General features: G+C 40.3%; 2 protein-coding genes across 4 annotated transcripts in view; one reads left to right on the top strand and one right to left on the bottom strand.

Annotated features, from left to right (window-relative positions):
• Positions 1 to 282: 282 nt before the first annotated feature.
• On the bottom strand, positions 283 to 4,740 carry LOC130911194 (ribosomal RNA-processing protein 8-like). Of its 3 annotated transcripts, none has more exons than XM_057828997.1 (8): positions 4,580 to 4,740; positions 4,401 to 4,508; positions 3,788 to 4,049; positions 2,781 to 3,510; positions 2,574 to 2,703; positions 2,335 to 2,441; positions 2,170 to 2,266; positions 283 to 510 (listed from the first exon to the last, which is right to left on the bottom strand). In XM_057828997.1, exons 2-8 carry the CDS (start codon positions 4,488 to 4,490, stop codon positions 397 to 399), a joined length of 1,530 nt encoding a protein of 509 aa, XP_057684980.1. In that variant the 5' UTR covers positions 4,491 to 4,508; positions 4,580 to 4,740; the 3' UTR covers positions 283 to 396. The 3 variants fall into 3 exon arrangements, with proteins under 3 accessions (XP_057684980.1, XP_057684982.1, XP_057684981.1); XM_057828999.1 differs by having other exon boundaries at positions 2,781 to 3,480; XM_057828998.1 differs by having other exon boundaries at positions 4,407 to 4,508.
• A 1,664-nt stretch (positions 4,741 to 6,404) lies between these two features.
• The window catches only part of LOC130911195 (integrin-linked protein kinase), a 34,255-nt gene continuing 19,131 nt past the window's right edge, over positions 6,405 to 21,528 (top strand). Inside the window, exons 1-3 of the mRNA XM_057829001.1 lie at positions 6,405 to 6,532; positions 10,950 to 11,169; positions 19,650 to 19,815. Coding sequence (XP_057684984.1) covers positions 11,081 to 11,169; positions 19,650 to 19,815 — 255 coding nt within the window. The 5' untranslated portion in view covers positions 6,405 to 6,532; positions 10,950 to 11,080. The remainder of the gene's footprint in view (positions 6,533 to 10,949; positions 11,170 to 19,649; positions 19,816 to 21,528) is intronic.

The following is a 21,528-nucleotide window of genomic DNA, read 5'->3' as shown; positions in this document are numbered from 1 at the left end:
CAGGAAAATGAACAAAAGATGTACCTCTTTATAGTCTCAGGCTAGCGGCAGATTGAATTTCTGCTCACGAGTAGCATCCAAATATGTCATTTTAAAGCCAAACTAACTTTGGCTGAACTTAACTCAAACCTGGGCCTTCTTATCCTGACCTAACGTAATGTTAATTGCATTTCTCCAAGCTAAAGCAAGTTTGTGTTAGAACGCCCCCTTGTGGAAGATATAGTCAAGTACAGTAATAAAATATCTGTACTGCCAAATACAGTACAATAAATCAAAGTAGACTCTTGATAATAAATGCATATATATTTTAACAACGAACAATCCATTCAATACTTTTGAAATTTCCTCTACAAATTGAGCAAATGTTGCCAGAAACACATGCATATCTTTGATTCCTCATCTCTTCTTGTACAAGCAGGCCTTTAGTTGCAAGCCGAACTTTTTCACGTTTGCTGGCGCGTCGCCCGTCTTCATGAATTCGAAAGAGAAAAAATGAGTGTTGTCTGTATCCTGAAAGAAATGATGCAACAGCAAGGGTTTAGATCATTTACTGACTCGTGAATTTGCTCATTAATGGACTCCAATTAAAAAAACTAAATGTGATGAAAATAACATTTAAGTTTACGTTAAAATATATTCATAATTAATTTGTTCTTTTATTGTAAATAATATATGTAGAATTGGTTAAAAATACGTTTACATTGTGCGTAGTGTGACGTGGTTTCATTAATGTAAATATACTAGTACAGTGCCCTCCATAATAATTGGATTTATAATAATTATGTGTTTTTTAGCTTCTAATTTTTTTCCCCTAAATAATATGGGACCTTAATGGAAAAAAAGAGAAAAATCCAACCTTCAATACAAGTGCATTTATTCAGTGGGGGAAAAATTCCACATCAAGAAATAATTATTTGACATCAAATAATGTGTGTCACAATTATTAGCACCCCTGGTGTTAATACTTTGTACAACCCCCTTTTGCCAACAAAACAGCACCTAATCTTCTCCTATACTGTTTCACAAGATGGGAAAAGACAGAAAGAGGGATCTTCAGCCATTCCTCTTTGCAGAATCTCTCTAAATCATCCAGAGACCTGGGTCCTCTCCTCTGTACTCTCCTCTTCAGCTCACCCCACAGGTTTTCAATGGGGTTGAGGTCTGGGGCTGAGATGGCTATGGGAGGAGCTTGATTTTTTGTTTGGTGAACCATTTCTGTGTAGATTTGGCCATATGTTTAGGGTCATTGTCTTGCTGAAAGACCCAGTGACGACCCATCTTCAGCTTTCGGGCAGAGGGCAACAGATTTTGATTTAAAATGTCCTGGTATTTCAAAGCATTCATGATGCCATGCACCCTAACAAGGCTCCCAGGGCCTTTGGAAGCGAAACAGCCCCACAGCATCACTGACCCACCCCCATACTTCACAGTGGGTATGAGGTGCTTTTCAGCATGCACATCTTTCGTGGCACGCCAGACCCACTTAGAGTGTTTGTTGCCAAAAAGCTCAATCTTGGTCTCATCTGACCAAAGCACACGGTCCCAGTTGAAGCCCCAATACCACTTGGCGATCTCCAGACGCTTGCGTTTATGATTGTGAGGAAAGGTTTTCTCCGTGCATGCCTCCCAAACAGCTTGTTGGTGTGTAGACAGACTTGTACTAACATTTATCTTTTAAGAACTACAAGTCTTTCTATCCATGGATCGCTTTAACAGAATGTTAATAATGTTAATGCAATCTTAATGATTTATTGTTATAATAAACAAATACAGTACTCATGTACAGTATGCTGAATGAATATATCCGTCTTGTGTCTTTCCATTCCAACAATAATTTACAGAAAAATATGGCATATTTTATAGATTGTTTGAATTGCGATTAATTACGATTAATTATTTTTTAAGCTGTGATTAACTCGATTAAAAATTTTAATCGTTTGACAGCCCTAATTATGATGTAAGACAGGGCTGGGAGTGATTGATCAAGTTTTAGAGCCATTGACTGGGACATCAAATCCAATCGAACTGGAAGGGCTCCCTATCAGTTCATATGGATTGGACGTCTATTTATTACTGTCAGTGGCAGCTCATGAGTTTTAAAAGGGAAAAAAATAATTACACATGGCCTTTGATATCTAATCAAGTGTCTTGTGTGTGTGCATCTCTTACCTTTGACACCATCTTAAATCCCAGTCTGGCCAGTGCGTTAATGAAATTCCGCACGTTTTCGAATCGGCTTGCCACCTCGGCAATTTTCAATACGCCGCTAAACACGATAAGATGCAGTTACACACCCGAATACCGGTTTACACGAACAATTTTCGCATGATTTACCCTCGTTTCAACACACGGTTGGCCTCGGCGAGGAACTCTGCCAGGTTGGTTCCCATGAGGGAGAGGCAGAAGACGGCGATGCTTACTGACCTGTCCTCTAGCGGGACCTGTGGCAACGACACATGTTCATTTAAACTGGGAAGCGTGGCTGCGGATGCTCATGTTTCAGTGCCATTGAAGCATCTTTCATTTTGTGCACGAAAGGGTTAATGTAGACGGAACACAGCATAGTCGGTCACCTTGGCCATGTCACAAACAGTCACCAGGTCGCAGGTCGCCACCAGGTCGAAGCTGTGTACTTTGTTTTTGACGCTACGTGCTATCTTACAGTCGCCGCAGCCAAAATCGGCCACCACCAGTGAGGCAGGTCTGAAACCATCCAGTAATACCACTTTTAGCAACAGATTTTTCTGAGAAGGAATTATACTTTGGTCTAAGAGTCTTACTTATTTTTAATGTAGGATATGATGGCATCCACGGGGTTGGTGGGCCAACGGCTCACCTGCGCCGTGTAGCCTTTGTGGTAGATCTGGAAGGCCTGCGGGTCCTGCTTGAACATGCGCTTGGCCTCGCCGCTGGTGCTGCTGTAAAGGAGCTCGTTGATGTAGCGGAAGCGAGCAGACTCCAGACGCTGCTCCATGCGTAAACGCAACAAGGTCGAACGGTCTTCTTTCACTTCTTCGTTCTCTTCTGGAACAGACTGCACCTCCTCTTCAGGCTCCTCGGGACTCACTTGCTGGAGAAGCTTCCGGAGACGGTCTCGTTTCAGCTTCTCGGCTTTGCACAGCTCGCCTTTTAGTCGATTTGCGCGGGAATTGTCTCCTCCATGTTTCAAACCGTTGAGTGTTTGTTCCCCTTCCTTCTTGGCTGTTTTTAATGGTAACGGTGATTGATCGTCAACAGTCTTTTTCCTTTTCTGTGGCATTTTTTTCTCATGCCGCACTTCCACCGGTCCGCCTCCGTTGGGGATGGAACACGTTGACGGGAGAAGTTCACCGGCCTTTTCGACTTTGTTTTCAAGTTTGTCCTGGCGGAATTTGTTTTTGCATTTCCTCTTGCTCTTCATTTTGTTTTTCCACTGCTGTCGGCTCAGTTTCGGGGCATCGCCGGCTGGTTTCGGTGGGGTTTCTTTTCCCACCACAGCTTCTGCAGGTGCATGTTTATCATTTGGAACACCTTCGAGATGACATTTGTTTCTCCATTAATGATAATGTATGTGCATAGTACTCCTCTTTACTTTAGCTATATACTAAAATATTTGGGTTTGACATGAAAAGATGAAAAACTTCAGCTTATCTTTAACCCATTTTACTTCTGTTGCAAAATATTTGATGAATTGATAAAATTGTACCCTCTTGTTTTCATCTTGTGATGTCAAAACCAAATGCTTTTCCATCAACAGCCTAAAAGGAGTGGCACGCTTCATTTCAAAACACAAAAATCCGACACTCACCAATTTTCTTTTCCACTTTCTTCTTCTTGGTCACTTTTTGCTCCTTCTTGACATCCACGTTGTTGCTCTGAACTCCTGCTGTGGTTGTCCCTTTTTTTGTCCGCTTTTTTCTGGATTTCTTTTTCTTCTTCTTGGTGTGTTGCATGGCGACTGCGGTGTCACTGTCACTGTCAATCTGACGCTGGTCTTCGTTCTTCCAGTCTGGTATTGATCCTAATGTCTGCAGCGTCCGCAGGAGGCTCTTCTTTCCCACATTTTTGGACTAAACGGCATGAAAAAATGCTGTCATTATGGCATCTTTTAAGACAAGCCTAATTGTGTAAAATAATACAACACATCACCCTAAATAGCCACCATTAGGAGGCTAAAATTACATTATATTGCTACTGATAGTACTGCTAAGCATCACCTCTCATAAATACGACCTGGCCCACTCCCTCCTAGGCATTGTACTGTAGTTTATGGCTCAACCACTGTGTATATTTGTTAAAACATATGCTGACTATCGCTCTACTTGATCCTACCTAAACATGCAATAGTCGTGTAGACTACAAGTCTGCACACAGTATTTTGCATTGCAAGTAATGACAATTAAGTATCGTACAGTACATACCTTTACCTTGGCGCTGTTTGGCTTCTTTTTCTCAACACTTTGGCTGAGGACTTCGGCAGCGTCATTCCAGTCGTCGTCCTCATTAAACATCTTCTAAGTTCCAGTAAACTGTACATTGTAGAAGCAGATGTTTAAAAATAACACAACAGTCGGGCAAAATCAGAGTAAATTTAACTTACCAAACTACGGCGTCGAAACGACTGGACGGGTGATAAGAATGTCAGCGGTAATTCCGAATATCTTTATTTCATTTGGCTATTTTAAGCACGAAAATATTTTCCAAATCGTAATTTTGACCAACCTTTATCGACCACGTTCGTCGCTTTATTTGTATGCGCGTGGGTCCACGGCGCAGGTTGATGACGTATGTGTAATGCTTCACAGGAACCATAGATATCACATAAATAAGAATAGATGCAATAATGATAGATTCGGCGGCGTACGTAACTAACGGCCATCTTACGTCAGAACACTGTACTGTAATTAGGTGGGTTCGTAGCGGTCGTAATGTGAGTTTATTACTCGATTAAAATACTCTAAACTCACTGATTTCATGACGAATTTACAAACGGTTTGGTTTATAACTAGTAGCATCAACGCGGCTATGATTCAAGCTGGATGTTGAGGGAAAAACATTTCTAAGAATGCAGTTAATTACCTTAATCTTAGACGTTAGTGGGAAAAAAATGAAATATTTCAAAGTACAACACTTTCGGAAGAAACTAAACAAGAGAGGTGAAAAAAAAATTGGACACCATTTTTTGAGCGGCCGATTTGTGTATGTGTGTTGAATAGTGATTGGTCGTCATATGTTAAAGTTGTAAAAAACAAAAAACAAAAAACAAAAAAACAACAACTAAACAATGTGTCTACATGTTTAAAAAAAAAAAAAAAAAAAAAAATTCTTCGGGATTCACACTATACAAAGTGTATCCAACATTTCTAAAACTGAGAGTTCATTTAAATAAAAATTTCCCACCTAATTTATCTACAGCCAGGGTCCTCAATTTGCGGGCCGCAGTCAAGGGCCGGACCACGGCAGACCTCTCAGTGGACCCATAGAAAATGGCATTTAACAACAACAACAACAACAACAACAACAACAACAACAACAAAAACGGGAAAAAAAAAAACCCAAAACTTTTTAAAACACATATTATTTGTATGAATCGCCGGTCTATCGCTATGCACTACTATTCTATTGCTAAATTCTGTTTCATTTTTAGTCATATATCTTCCATGTTTCCACTTCTGTTGTCATCGCTATGACAACTCTGCGCTGATTGGCCGAGAGAGCCTGCATGCTGCTAGCTAGAGTGGACGGACCGCAGCAGTGTGAAACACGAGTCGCAACCGGCACTTTGCAATCTGTTTGTTTACATGCCACCAGTAGAACACCGAATCTAAAAAAAAAATGCCATGCTCTAAGTTGACCAAGAGAAGAAAAGTGGACAACGAAAATCGCTGTTTCAATGAGAAATGGACTGACAAATATGCGCCCATTTTACCACCTGCAAGTACCAAACCTACAGTATGTGCTTAATATGCTTAAAGTCAGTTGCTCTGATAAAAAGTGAAAATGTGAAAAGCCATTATGTTAAACAGCACAGCTCTTTTGAGAAGTTTTCTCCAAAAACATTGTACTTGCATGTTGGTTTTTTTTTTTTTTTGTTTGTATTTTTATTTTAAGTCAAGAAAATGTTTTGTCAATTTATTTTGGATTTAACCACAATGTGCATTGTATTTTTGTTTGGTCAAACTAAAACAACCTTTACCACTTTCGACCTGCCTTGTACTTCACCGACATGAATGAATGGACCCATGCTTGTATGAGAAAAACAATTGTGGACCTTCGAGATACGTATTTGCGGATCCCTGATCTACACTTAGTATCAATCTAGAATCCGTGCCCCCAGGGTGTATTATTTGATGTGCAGTACTCCGTATAGGCTAGAGGCGGCGTCACACTTCCTCCGGCTGATGTACCACGTCCTTACGTTACGTGAGGGTGTGGACGTAGGCAGGCAGAGGCAGTCGGCAAAGAGTCACGGTTCAATCCACCGAGACGCAAAAGAACCCCGCAAAGACCTCTCCCGAGGCCCGTCTACGTCTCTTTCACGCCATTCCATCTGGTAAGTAATCGCCTTAACTTTTTTCGTGACATTTATTCGCCCGTCGTGTTTGTTTAATCGTGAAAGGGCGCCGTTTTTAGTCGCGCTTATTCAACTCAATGAGAGGAACGGACCGTCAAGAATGTAGGTTAGCTTGAGAGGCTAAAAGCTGAAATGTCTATTTCTTACTGCTTCCTCTTTATATGTCTTTGGTTTTGACACGGCTTGATTACTTGGACAAGAGCTGCGTGTTTTGTCCTGGAGTTAAATGGAACTTAACAAAGTTGTTTTTTCTCGTGGTTAAGCGCGAAGGTTCGGTAGCAGGCGTTGCTATCCAGACATAAATGGTCATTGAACTTGGTCATTGTATGAAATACTCCGAGGATATGAGCTCATTTGGGTGCTTATGTTTTTACGATCTCTTGACTAATGTTACACTTTTTCCAGTCCAGGAGCTCGAATTATTTAAATGTTCAACCCAAATGAATCATCGATGCGCTTTTGGCACAGTTGTGCCTTCCACGCAAGCTGTACTTGATATTTACATGATATATTATATTATTTCCTTGAATTAAACTTTTAAATCCAAATTGAGAAACTTTAGTGTTGCAGACAAACAACACCGTTCCTCCCCTTGAAGAAGAAGGGACGTGTAAATATTTGCAGGTTTTGTTTGCAAATTTCCTTTAAATGGCCAACCAACACTTAATAAATATTTTCTTGTACAGTACTTATATTAGTGATCGAAATTGTCTTATGTATTTTTTGGGGCATGCAATGAGTGTACATAAAGTGCAACAAATTAATCACCATATTTTGAGAAGACATTTAGATTGGCTGGCAAGTCAACATGTGTCGGTATGGTATTCTGACGGTATGATAACATTAAGCCAAAATATCACGGTCTCACGGTATTGCAATTACCGTAATATTCGGACTGTAAACCGCTACTTTTTCCCTTCATTTTGAATCCTGCGGCTTATAGTCCAGTGCGGCTTATTTGTTGATTTATTTGGGTTAATAGATAACACATTATTTGACAGCGGCGTCATAAGACCGTCATAATTATGACATGACACTAACATGGGCATTACTGAACGCTTATGACAGATGTCACTAAGTGTCATCCGGCAAATTATGTAAAGTGACATAATTTGCCTGATAACACTAAATAACATCTGTTATAAACATACATTAATGCTCATAACAGTGTCATGTCTTAATTATGACGGTCTTATGACGCAGCTGTCAAATAAAGTGTTACCAAATACCATAACTTCCAATTAATAAAACAACTGGAACAGTAACTGAAGAAATAATTAGCACAGAACATGAATTTTGATTGTTATTTACATCAGTAGCGCTGCAATGCATGTTAGGAGGCATGTTGGACAACAACAGTGTTGACAGCAGAGGTTGACTCTCTCCCCCAAGGGAGCAGTGATGGCCAAATGAAGCTTCTTGAAGCTTTGCAGCCAACTGGTTCAAAGCTTCATGGTGGTTCATTTGAGCTTATGACAGTCATATAATGACGCTGTCAAATAAGCCTGAACGATATATTGTTTAAACATCGCCATTGCGATGTGCGTGTGCGCAATAGTCCCATCGCAAGCACGTGCGATAGTTTTTCTTTTTTTTTTTTTTGATCCACATACGCCTCACTTTCTGGTCTGCGCACAGCCTCCTACCCTCCCTCTCCCAGCCTTTTGATCCTCTCAGTCACTGCAGCACAACGATGGCTTTGATCTGGCCAAAGAAGCAGACTTCACACGGGCATCTGTCAATCATCGTTTAACTTGTTAAACAGTTGCAAAGAAGCCGCGCTGCAATGAATGTGTGTATTGTAGGGACGTTGGAGACATTTAAATGCCAGAAGTGATCATGAGGAGTTTGAAATTTCTACATGTCACTTCAATGGTCACAGCTAAAGTAGATAAACAGGAGCATTTAATAAAGCCAAGCATTTATCTGCTACAGTACTTTATTGTTGTTCAAAAATGATTTGGTTGGACAATTATGTTTAAAACTTATCATAATTATGACATTTGAAGTGCTTAAAAACCATTTATTTATATACATTTTTAAAATCACTTTGGGGGGAAAAGTGAGAAAAAAACATGTCTTATATGTATCTCTTTTCAATGCTAAATCTGAATAAATACATTGGGCACAAAAAACACAACAACAACAACAACAACAACAACAACAAAAAAAATGGGGGAGGTGCGCTACTTTGCGGTTTTTCACTTATCGCGGCGGGTTCTGGTCCCCTTTAACCGCGAAAAACAAGGGATGACTGTACACTGTGGTGATGGTGAGTCATCTAGTCTTTCCAAACAGCTATTTAAGTCATCTTGTGATAATTTCTTGAAAAAAATATATGTACATTTTTTTTAAATATCGCAATATAATATCGCAATATATCGCAAACCCCAAAAATATCGCAGCAATAGTTTTTTCCAATATCGTTCAGGCCTACTGTCAAACCAATCCAGTGAGCACAACTGCAGCTTATAGTCCAGTGCGGCTTATCTATGAACAAATGCAGTTTTTGTGTAAAATTTGGTGGTGGCGGCTGATAGTCAGGTGCGCCTTATAGTGCGAAAATTATGGTACTGCTCTAAAATGTGTTACTTTGACAGTCTGGGTTTAAAAAAACATTTTTTCCATTGAACAGGGGTTTTATTTTTCAAACCATATTAAGAAATTGGAACATAAGTATAATGTTTAGTTAAAAAAAAAAAAAAAAAAATTCTAAGTAAAATTAAAATAAATGTGGTCCTTTAGGTGAGCTCAACATTATTACCATCAGAACAAAAAAATTAAATTATTTTCCATAAAAAGCACATGTGTATGACTCGTATCATGTTTACATTATACACACATTCTTTCTCAACACAAACAGCTGCCAGAGAGAAAAGATCACCACATGTTTTACCACCGCTAGACACACTAAACACGCTGGAGTTAACTCTCGGTGCTCGAGGGAAACGTTCATGACAGTAGGAGTGGAACCCTCTTGGTACCTCACGATACGATACGATTTGCGATATAAAGCTCACGATAACGATGATCTGACGATATGGCGATACAACGATTATCGATACAATGGTCAGGAAATCATTGTAGGATTTTCTACAAACAACTAATCAGCAAAAAAAACAAGTTTCTGTTGTGATTTGGAATGAGTTTATCACTAGTAGACGTCCAATCCATTTGAACTGGGAGGGTTCATTCGCTGCCATCTATACTTCAAACGGATTGAACGTCTATGGCCGTCAGTGGCAGCCAATGCCAGGCAATGAGGTAATTTTGGGCCATTTAATGTCATTTACCTGTTGATTTTCAGTTACTTCCTGTTGATTTTGGGGTACATTATGGGTCACTTCCTGTTTATTTTGAGTTACAGAACAGGACGCGACCTGGGAATCACCCAAATGAATAAGCAGAGACTGAAACTGAACCGGAAATAACCTGTAAATGCCCCGAAAATCGGACCGAATGACTGTGAATGCTCTGGTTTTGAATGAACGAACGTTCCCAGTCTAAATGAATTGGGCGTCGAGTACCGTCAATGGCAGCCTCAGAGTTATCTGAGAGACTGTTATGGTGGAAGATTTTGGTAGCAACTTGATGGTTCATTTAAAAAAAACAAAAACAAATATTGACACCTTTTTAAAACGATATCTCGATTCTTGACTGGAGAATATCGATAACCTTTTGGGATACAAAGAATCACGATATATCACCATTTCGATATTTTGTCCCACCCCTACATGACAGTGTTTACTAACCTTTCATTTTGTACAAATGCGGAATCATATCAGAAGTATTGGCCCCTTGGGAGCCACCCTCCGCAAACAGGTTTCACATGTCGGTTAGCCCTCCTCCTCTAAGCCGCAGCCAGCTGTAACTTTTCTGTAGCCGAAGTATTCCCATACCAGCGATTTTGTTTTCTTTGATGTGGGAAAAAGTTCAGGAGTTTCACCTCCTCCAGCCATCGTGTAGCACAGCTGACTCACTGACACTGAGCAACAACTGGTGGGCGAGGGTTTAGCCTTACAGCTGCAAACGAGGGATTTCTCCATGCATTTTTGGGACATAATAAGTATTTTAATTCCTTAGGGACGGTATGGAGGAAAATTTTTGCGGTTTTGAAACCTTGATGTTTTCATACCGTGAAATATACCATGAAACCGGTAATCGGAACATGTCTAGTGTCAAGTGTACTGTACTTAATCCAGTGGCCTGTTAGTGTTGTTTTTTACAGGCCAATCTGACTCACTGTGAAAAGTATTACTAACATACTGGATTGCTTAACCTTGGTTGATTATCATAACAGCTTTGATTATTATTATAATTAATAGACAGAATTAGCAGTTATTTTTACATGGCTATTATAGCATAACTTTTATTTTTGATCCTTTTCCTATTTTAGGTTGGTACAAACGTTCCCCCGAGGCTCTGCGATCGTGTCCCTCACTGCCCCCGGTGAGGGACGGATGAAACCTCCAACAGGTCGCTTCATCTCCGCGTCGTGTCGCTCAGGTTAACGTTGGACGTCCCGAGATGGATGACATCTTTACGCAGTGTCGAGAAGGCAACGCGGTGGCTGTGCGCCTGTGGTTGGACAACACGGAAAACGACCTCAATCAAGGGTGAGGGTCTGTTTTTTCTTACTAGGATGTTTCACTAAGACATTTTAAAAAGAGATCCTTAAACAGCTGCTTAAAATTGTACACCCATTTTGTGTTTTGTATTTTTTATAAAACAAGAATTATGTTGGGTCTATAAAGAGCATTAATGGTCTTCAACCATTAATGATAGGAAAAAAGACAGATTGACTTTAGAGGTGTGAAAAATTTCCGACTCTTAGATTCTTCGCGATTCGGCTGTGGAAGATTCGAGAACGATTCACAAATATCCAAATTCAGATTATTGAAATATGCCAAGTAAAGCGGAACTAAAACACAGGGTCTTCGGGACGCAATGAGGAACGGACCGAGGGTAAACATCATGCTCAACTCATGCCACTAGATAAAAAAACAGTAATACCTGACTGCGGCCGACAGCCGCTACAAACTACGCCCACATAATGCTACGGTAGATATCACATGTATAAAGAACTAGATGTGAAATGACACTCAGCGGCGTTAGCACATGTATAAAGAACTAGATGCGAAATGACACTCAGCGGCGTTAGCACATGTATAGAAAACTAGATGCGAAATGACAGACTCGCCGGCGTTGGTAAACAGCTGCCATCTTAAAGCAGTAGACTTCTCTGGAAGGCTGTTGTAGCGAACCATCCGAGCTAACCTAATTAGCTTTAAATAACTTGATCTAAAATACTCCTAAATCAGCAAAATCTTGACTTGAATCTATCTTTAAATGATGAAACAATTTTGAAACTTTCACATGTCGAAAGTAGACAGAAGGAAAATTATGGAATAGCGGGAGCAATTTTAACAACTTTAACGGTTGATTCATAACATTAAATTCATTGAATGTATTTTAAAGCTGCTGATATAGAATGAGGACTTGAGTATTTACTGTTTTCAACTGTTAACTTGTCACTGAAATAGTAGTTTATTCAAGCCTTAGAAGATTTTTTACAATTTTTGTAAGTAATGTATAAAATGTTAAAAGCAGCTAAGAGCTGGGGGGGTGGGGGAGATGCATAAATAATTGATTTATAACCGAGTCGTAGCCTCTGAATCGTAATCGAATCGTTAGGCGCACCAAGATTCCCACCTCTAATTGACTTGTCATTCCTACTCCGGGAAGCCATGTAAAAAAAACAACATACTCAAGAGCAGTGTTGTTTTTGGCAGCCATTTTAATTTTCATCTTAGTTTTAGTCTTTTGGACGATAATACTTCTTAGTCAAATTTTAGTCATTTCAAAATGTGTTTGCCTTCGTCTAGTTTTTGTTGACCAAAACTTGAGACAGATTTCGTCTAATTTTAATGGACGTTAACTCAATATTTTCGTCTGTAAAATTCAAAAGATTCACATTATAAATAAGTAAGAAAAGGTTTCCAATTAACATTGGCAGAGGAGCAAATATTGTAGCATCTACAAATCTGTCACGTGATAATACACACTCAGCAGGAAAACAGTAGGCTACAATATTTTTTAATTAGTTATACCCGGCTGGACGCCACTAACTGTATGTAAAAAAAGTTGTCCAAGAATTTAGGAGGACAATCGCCATTAGCAATAGCCTAATGCTAAAGTGAATGCTCAACTAAAGCTACGAGTTACATTTAGCACTCAGCACAGACCTTTAAAGGCCAAAACAACATTGCATATTCTCTCTTGCCGAGATAAGAAGACAAATACTACAGTGTGTGTCTCAAAACAAGCAATGGGGAGACCGGAGAGGACACCGAACTAGTAGGTGGGTTGGGGGATTGCAGCACGTCACATGAGTGACACAACCAGGCAGGCTAACTACACATAAAAAGTCACGCATTGTTAACATGCGACGAAAACTATGGCGCATTTTCGTCTTGTTCTCGTTTTGTCAGACGAAAACTGGCATTTGTGTTGTTATATTTTAGTCTCCCAATATATGTTTTTAGCTCGTTATCATCATAATGAAAATTGTTTGTCGAGGAAATATTTTCGTATTAGTCCTTGTTGACGAAAACAACACTGCTCAGGAATAAATAATTATTTAGTAAGAGCGTGACAAAGATTTCTACCTCTGAAATCAGAAAATTGCATGATCTAGTGTACATTGTGCCCTGTTTCCTATTGTTCATTTTATGCAAAACTGTGACAAAATGTGTTTGAAAAGTTAGTACTATAACTCATGAAACTGCTGGGTTGACATTGCTTCTCCATTCTGTGTTTACCCAGAACATGAGTCAACAAATTTAGGTGACAGTAAAAGGCACTACTACCCCCAAAGGCTGAAAATTGGCAATTGGACTTTGAAAAGTTCTGTGTCTAGCGGTAAAGCGCATCATAACAAAGCTGTCTTTTGTAGGCTGTGTATAAGGAGGTCATGACAGTATGATAGGAAAACACAGTGGTTTGTCTAATGAATTAGCATTTTCAAAGCAATTACTATTTGTTTGTCCCTTGAGAGACCCTGGCCTGTGATTGAACCCACTTTTGTGGAAGTGCATGTTTATAGGTTGGGAATTCCCTTCAAAAAGCGTGACGCTGTCACAGGAAGCCCGCCATGAGGATTGTGGAGATCTTTGAGTGAGATGCAGGACTGACTGGTGTAGACTGCAGTATTTTCACAGAATACCACTGACATGCCAAATGGCGTCTGCGGCAATTGACGGTGCATTTGTATTTATAGGCAGTAGTGGCGTTTCCATTAGCTGATTACCATGCCAAGCTCCTTTCTCTCTGGCTGATTTATCGCCTTGGGTGAGAGAACACTTTTCCATCCTTGCTGCGGTGTCGGTGTAAAATTACATGCAGACAAGCCTCTTTCTACTGAGCTTGTACTATTTGGTTGGGTAGGAAATTACTTCTCTGAAATTACAAAATCTCATTTCAAGATTAACTGAAAGAATGTTGTACTTTTCCTCAACAAGTGGTGTCAAGAAGAATAATGTCCACTTGTACCTTGTCCTATGACTGCATATTTTGTTCTGTGAACAAGCTTATTACTTATATCTAGAGCTGAAAGGATTACTCGAATTATTTGAGTAACTCGTTTTAAAAATTGATCGAGGAATTTTCTCCACCTCGAGGAATCCTTTAATTTTGCCACATCTAAGTATGACGTTTTGCCCGGACTACTTTTAATGCGGCACAACACGCTGACATCACAGGAAAAACACAGAGGTGGCGGATATATTTGATTTCAACCATGCATTATTATAGAGGTAACAACGAAGAAGCCGAACGACGAAAGTGAAGAGAAAGGCACCAAGAAAAGAAGAAGATGTCAAAGTGTGGGAGCATTTCAAGCTGGACACCAGAGCGAACACTGTTTCATGTATTCACTCTAAAACAGTGCTTGCATAAGTCTTCAATGCTGCAGGTCCACCGAAGGCACCCAGTTTACTCTGAGAGCGGAGGAGCAATACTCGGGAAAAGGTAAAATTAAGTTAACGTATCACTAATAAATAGGATTAACGTTACTGTACCTTGCAAATTTAACCTTGCCCTGAGGAGGGCTAGCTTTCTATTAATTATGACTACTGTCAATGCGTGGCTAACATGTCTTTCATACAGGATTTAATCTGTAAAAACACAGTGCTGTAGGGTGATGAGTGTGTAAAATAAAAACATAATAAAGCTGTCAATTTTAGCTCAGTAGTCATTGATGGATAAAACCCCAAGTAGCACTGGTGCCTAATGTGCAGCACATTTGTTATTTTGAACACTGCAAAAACTTAAAATCCTCCCATCCTTAGACCCTCTATGGCGACAAGGAACAACTAAAAAAACCCATGGGAAAAAAGAGAAACCTTGGGGAGAACCACAATCAGGAGAGATCCACTCCCAGGACGGACAGGCTGTAGATGCACCAGGACTGATGATGGGTAGTAGCAGAAGGAGTTCCAGTTTGTAGAGATGCAGTGGAGTAAGGGAACATGAGGTGGTCCATCTAGCCAGATGAGAAGGACGGGGGGGCAACGAGGACATCCATCAAGCAAGGGGTCAGGATAGGTAGGCGGCTGCGGCTGAAAAAGTAGCCCCTCCCCAGAGGGGGCGGGGGGGGGGGGGGTAGTGATGAAAGGACTAGTCAACTAGATATTAGAATTAGAAAAGAGAAATAAAGTAAGAAAAAGTGGTAAGTAGAGTGAAAAACAGGGGATAGGACTCAGTGGCTGTACTTCCCCCAGCATTATAGCTCCTAGGGCAGCTTTAGACGGAACTGTGAGTCTAGTCCGTTTTCAACTAGCCTGACCATAAGCTTTGTCAAATAGGAATGTTTTTAGTCTAATCTTAAATTTAAAGACTGTGTCGGTCTCTTTAATATTAGCTGGAAGCTGATTCCATAAGACAGGAGCTTGGTAACTAAAGGCTCTAGCTCCTACTGTACTTTTAGAGACCCTGGGAACTACCAGTAGACCTGCATTCTGAGATCGAAGTGTTCTGTTGGGGTGGTATGGAACCAGAGCATCTGGGATATAAGATGGCCCCAAACCATTAACAGTCTTAATTGTAAGACGGAGGATTTTAAATTTAATTCTAAACTCGACTGGAAGCGTTCTGGACTAGCTGAAAACCTTTTAGGGAACTTTTAGGACAAGCTGCGAGTAAGGAGTTACAGTAATCCAATACAGATGTAACGAACGCGTTACTTAAACTTAACTAGAACTTAAAAATAGCTTGACACAAATGAAAATTCAATTGAAACACGTGGGAAAAACACCTAAATTTTAAGTGATGTGTGTTATCAAGCGTAATAGCATATTTAGGTAAGAAATGAGAAATACTAGTATATGTGTATATAGTATATTCAGTGTATCACGAAAGTGAGTTCACCCCTCACATTTCTGCAGATATTTAAGTATATCTTCATGGGACAACACTGACAAAATGACACTTTGACACAATGAAAAGTAGTCTGTGTGCAGCTTATATAATAGAGTTAATTCATTTTCCCCTTAAAAATAACTCAAAATATAGCCATTAATATCTAAACCCCTGGCAACATATTTGAGTACACCCCTTAGTGAAAGTTGTCAATATTAACTAGCCCGCCCGTCTCATCAGATCATAGGACACGGTTCCAGTAATCCATGTGCTTTGTTGACATGTCTTCAGCAAACTGTTTGCGGGCTTTCTTGTGTACCGTCTTCAGAAGAGGCTTCCTCCTGGAGTGACAGCCATGCACACCAATTTGATGTAGAGTGCGGCGTATGGTCTGAGCACTAACAGGCTGACATCGGCCCCTCTTCAGTCTCTGCAGCAATGCTAACAGATCTCCTGTAATGAGTCACATGACATTTTGGAGGGAAAATGGCAAGCAGTACTCCATTTGGACATTTAGGGATGTACGTTTTTTCAAAGGGGTGTACTCACTTTTGTTGCCAGGGGTTTAGATATTGATGTCTATTTTTCGAGTTATTTTGAGGGGAAAATAAATGAACTCTCTAATATAAGCTGCACACAGACTACTTTTCATTGTGTCAAAGTGTCATTTTGTCAGTGTTGTCCCATAAAAAGATATACTTAAATATCTGCAGAAATGTGAGGGGTGTACTCACTTTAGTGATACACTGTAAGTTTTTATGAGAAGCATGTAATCATTCGACATTTTTTTTTCCAGTGCTTTACTTGCAAGTGCAAACTTGATTCTTCTGCCACCACACAGTGCTCGAATCTCAACCCACACTTCATAATAAGCAGCAGTTTGTCAGATATTGAACAATAATGAACCAAAAAAAACTTGGAGCATTGCTTATTTAAAAAAAAAAAAAAAAAAAAAAAAAAAAAGCTTTTATCATCTGGAAACTGTAAAATTGGGATCATTCTTGACCGGATCTGAAATCTCAGAGTTAACTACATTACGCCTTCTTAGATTGTTTACGCTGCTGTAACACCCCCAGGAAAGCGTCATCACGGAATGCTGAATCTCCTTACAAGGAATAATGCGCAGGCTGCCCCGCTCCCGCTTGATGGGACGACCGTAGTGTGTTGCACTGTTGATGTCGTGTAGCCAGACAGACAAGTGTGTGTGGAATGTGTATCACCTCCCCCTCGCCTCCTCCACCGATTCCTTTTTCCGGCATTCTTTTTTTCCCTAGTTTTTTGAAGACTGCTCCTGTCATTTTATTGCAGTCTGCTTAATATCACCCATCCTGTCTCATATTTGAGGTGTTTCGTCTCAAATAAAAGAGCTTCGCTTTGTTGTGTTTTCTTTTGGCTTAGTACTCTAGTTGCAGCCTTAGCGCTTGTCTTTATTTAGCTGGAAGGCTAGAACCGGTAGCTGTGCAGGCCCAGCAGTGCGGAGTGGAGGCTCCTTGTTTGGGAAGGTGGGAGGTTTACAGGGTGATGGCTGATTTTATATATAACTCCCTTTGTCAGTGCGGAGGGAAGCGGACATTTAGTGGTCGCCTTAACTCCCATCTGACAGTTTTTATGAATGGAAGTCAGTAAAAATCGGTGCGTCGTGGTTCAGAGGGATTTGTTTACGTGGTCATTAGTTTATCGTAAAATGGAATGAATCATCCTTTTATTGCAGAGTAACACTCATTTCCCTGGGTTTAACCGGCTCGTTTGAAGAGCTGGCGTTGATGCATTCTGGCTGTTGCGTCTGCCAGACTGAGGCCCGTTGGCAGGTGGAAGTGCCTGAAATAAATGACCGCAGTTGGCCAAGGGGGGCTCAGAGGTGGAGCAGGGGGGAAAAATGTGTGGATGAAGTCTGTCTCAAAAGGGAAAATATCTTGTAAACGTCTACTCAAGTGGAAATACACATAAAAGCCCCATGGTGTCATGACACATTTAGACTTCAATTTTTATTTTAAGGATTTTCTACAAAAAAAAAAACAAAAAAACAAAACAGTTTGAAAACATTACTTCCCAACTTACGAGGCCCAAATTGACACAAGAGCCCGAAATTGGCACACGGTCAGAAATTAACACCCAGTTAACACATTGTAAACTTGACAAACGTGCTGAATTGACACAGTGGCTGAATTGACACCCGACATCGTATTATGATTAGGGATTACGGGTGTGACAAAATATCGAAATGGTGATATATCGAGATACTTTGTATCCCAAAAGGTTATCGATATGCTCCTGCCAAGAATCGAGGTATCGTTTTAAAAAGGTGTCACTGTCTAAAAAAAAATATAAAGGAGCAAACAAGTTGCTACCAAAATCTTCCACCATAATAGTGTCTCAGTTAACACTAAGGCCGCATTGATGATGCTTGTCGCTGTTCATTCGAAACCAGAGCATTCACAGTCATTTTGTGATTTTTAGGGCATTTACAGGTCACTTGCTGTTGAGTTTGAGTCGCTACCTATTCATTTTTGTGATTCTCAGGTCACTTCATGTTCTGTAACTCAAAATAAACAGGAAGTGAGTCATAAAATACCCCAAAATCAACAAGAAGTAACTGAAAATCAACAAGTTAATGACCTTAAATGGCTCAAAATGACCTCATTGCCTGGCATTGGTTGCCACTGACGGCCATACACGTTCAATCCGTTTGAAATGGGAGGGATGGCAGCGAATGAACATTCGTTCATTCGCTGCCACCCTCCCACTTCAAATGGATTGGACGTCAACTAGTGATAAATTCATTCCAATTCACAGCAGAAACTTGTTTTTCTTGTTATTAGTTTTTTGTAGAATATCCTAGAATGATTCTCTGACCAATGTATCGATAATCGTTGTAGCGCCATATCGTCAGATCATCGTTATCGTGAGCTTTGTATCGCATAGGATCGCAGGGATGTCCTGTTGCAGTTTTTTTGACAGTCGGGTCAACAAAAGCACCCAACAAATGATCTCCACCTTGCTCTTCTGTAGCATTATTTTGTCAGGATTCAAGATCTTAAGCATCAGACTTCCTTCCGGTGGATTTTTGCTCTCATAAATTTGAACTAATGACTTTTTAGGGTTTGGCCTTTTAGTTAGACAGGAAATGACCCCCTCCCACCTGATGAACAGATAGTCTTGTGTCGTGGGACTGAGAGGGTCTGTGTGGGACCTCCACACAGCCACACAGAACGTGTTGCCACAAGCCAGTGCACCAGCCGGCGGGGGCAAAGGGTTGAGATTCCTTTATAATGCTCCTTCAGTTCTCTCTGGTGTTATTGTGCTGCATGCTGACTCAAAGCAATAGTGTGTGACTTTAATTTGAGGCTTCAGAAGAGACTGAGGCGAGTGAAGTCAACAGTGGAGTAAAGAAAAAAAAAAAAAGACATATTGACTCAGAGTAGAGGGAGCTCAGCTGTCCTTAAAAGGACTGCGGCCACTCTTTCATTGTCCCGCCCTGATTTGATTGACTCTGTCATTCAGCTGGTGTGTATCTGCCAGAGGACGCTATCGGTCTGTCTGACAGAAGGCTTACTGTGCTACTGTGTCACTCCCAAAATTCAATCGGCGACGACTACAGCGAGAGTGATGCAATAAGTTGAGTGATATTGCACTCGTCAAAAATAACACGCTTTGACATATGTGATTTTTGACTTTACAGTGACGACCATGGCTTCAGCCCTCTGCACTGGGCGTGCCGGGAGGGCCGCTCCAGCGTGGTGGATATGCTCATTATGCGAGGCGCCCGCATCAACGTCATGAACCGCGGGGACGATACGCCCCTGCACCTGGCTGCCAGTCACGGACATCGCGACATTCTGGGCAAGGTACTGGAAAACCGTTGTCGCTTATAGTCTACAGATCTTTCATTTTGCATTAAATCCCAGATGGACACAGTATTATGAGGTTCAATTTCCTATGGCCTGGAAAAAAAAAACGTATTTGTAAACATTGACGCAACTATCACCGTTGATGGCAAGTTGGCAACGTATGACTTAAATTCTAATCCATTTTTTTACTGGGACAGGCTGGCAGTTCAGAATTGTTTTCAATTTTTAATAATAATAATAATAATAAATACAACTTTTTTTGTAACTCATTGGCTGCCGTTGATGGTAGGGATGTCCCGATCCAGGTTTTTGCACTTCCGATCCGATACCGATATTGTTTTGCACTTCCGATCCGATACCGATACCGACCTATCTGAGCATGTGTTAAAGTTTATTTAGCCTCCTTACTTAGTTGTCAGACTCATGTTGAAAAAGGTTTTAGTACTCTTGATAACAACTAGCCAGCTGAATTAGGTGAGTTTGAATAACACACAACGGTTGGTAACAAGAAACTGACCTGTTTATCCAGTGACAAACACAAAACATTATAAATGACAAACAGAAATGGCATAGCTAGTCAGTAAAACGTGCAAATAATATTGTAAACAGTCTTAAAAAAGCAAAACACACCAACAACCTCAGTGGAAAATCCCACAAATCCCCCAAGCTATTAGATGCTTTTAATGTTTCGTGCATTAGTTAAAAAAATTGTATAAAAAGCCTCTCAGGTTTAAATAAACGACTATTTCAGTATCAAGTTAACATTTTAAAACAGTAAATAAAATACTCAAGTCCCCATTCTGTATCAGCAGCTTTAAACTACATTCAATTCATTTAATTTTGCGAATCAACTGTTAAAGTTGTTAAAATTGCTCCCGTTATTCCATAATTTCCCTTCTGTCTACTTTCGACATGTGAAAGTTTTAAAACTGTTTTGAAGAAAGATTCAAGATTTTGCCGATTTAGGAGTATTTTAGATAAAGTTATTTAGGTTCGCTTGGAAGGTTCACAACAGCCTACTAGGGAAGTCTTCTGCTTTAAGATGGCGGCTGTTTACTAACGCATCTGGTTTTCAATACTTCAATGTTGCTAACGCAGTCGAGTCTGTCGTGTAGCATCTGGTTCTACATACATGTGATATCTATTATCTCCAGTAAAACGACGTTGACGTAGTTTGTAGCGGCTGTCAGCAGCAGTCAGGTATTCTTGTGTTTTTTTATCCAGCGGCATGAGTTGAGCTAAAGCCGTGAGTTGAGCATTGGCATTAGCCGGGTCTAAGACAAGTTGTGTTTACTTTCGGGACGCAATGCGGTCAGTTTCTCATTGCGTCCCGAAGACCGCGCTGTGTATTAGTTCCGCTTTACTTGACATATTTCAGTAATCAGAATTTGGATGTTTGTGAATCGTTCTCGAATCTTCCACGGCCGAATCGCGTGTTGGATGGTGCGTCTTTACTCACGTGAGATAATGGCTCGTCATCCAGAATGAATTCTTCGGCAATTACTCTTGTTATTCCCTGGGCTTTGGGACTGTGGAGTGCCAGTTTGTCACGCATAGCAAAAGTTTCTGCCAGTGTTAGTAGCGTAGGACCTTTCTTTTTGTCTTCGGTTTTCTTAACATACTCCTCATATTGTTTGTGGTGGTATTTCGCTAAATGCTTGATTAGGTTGGTTGTATTAAAACTTCTTTCAGCTTTACCACTACGCTTGA

The sequence above is a fragment of the Corythoichthys intestinalis genome, unplaced genomic scaffold, assembly GCF_030265065.1.
Source record: "Corythoichthys intestinalis isolate RoL2023-P3 unplaced genomic scaffold, ASM3026506v1 HiC_scaffold_23, whole genome shotgun sequence".
NCBI classification, from domain to species: domain Eukaryota; kingdom Metazoa; phylum Chordata; class Actinopteri; order Syngnathiformes; family Syngnathidae; genus Corythoichthys; species Corythoichthys intestinalis.
Note: the sequence above shows the minus strand (reverse complement) of the source record. Positions and strands in the feature narration are given on the sequence as shown.

What these genes read in the sequence shown, in the direction of transcription:
- LOC130911194 (XM_057828997.1), bottom strand. Translation starts at nt 4,490, where the DNA reads ATGTTTAATGAGGACGACGACTGGAATGACGCTGCCGAAGTCCTCAGC. An exon ending in CTGTTTGTGACATGGCCAAG is followed by an intron (nt 2,442 to 2,573) that starts GTGACCGACTAT and finishes TCGTTGCCACAG; the next exon opens with GTCCCGCTAGAGGACAGGTC. An exon ending in GATTTAAGATGGTGTCAAAG is followed by an intron (nt 511 to 2,169) that starts GTAAGAGATGCA and finishes CATTTCTTTCAG; the next exon opens with GATACAGACAACACTCATTT.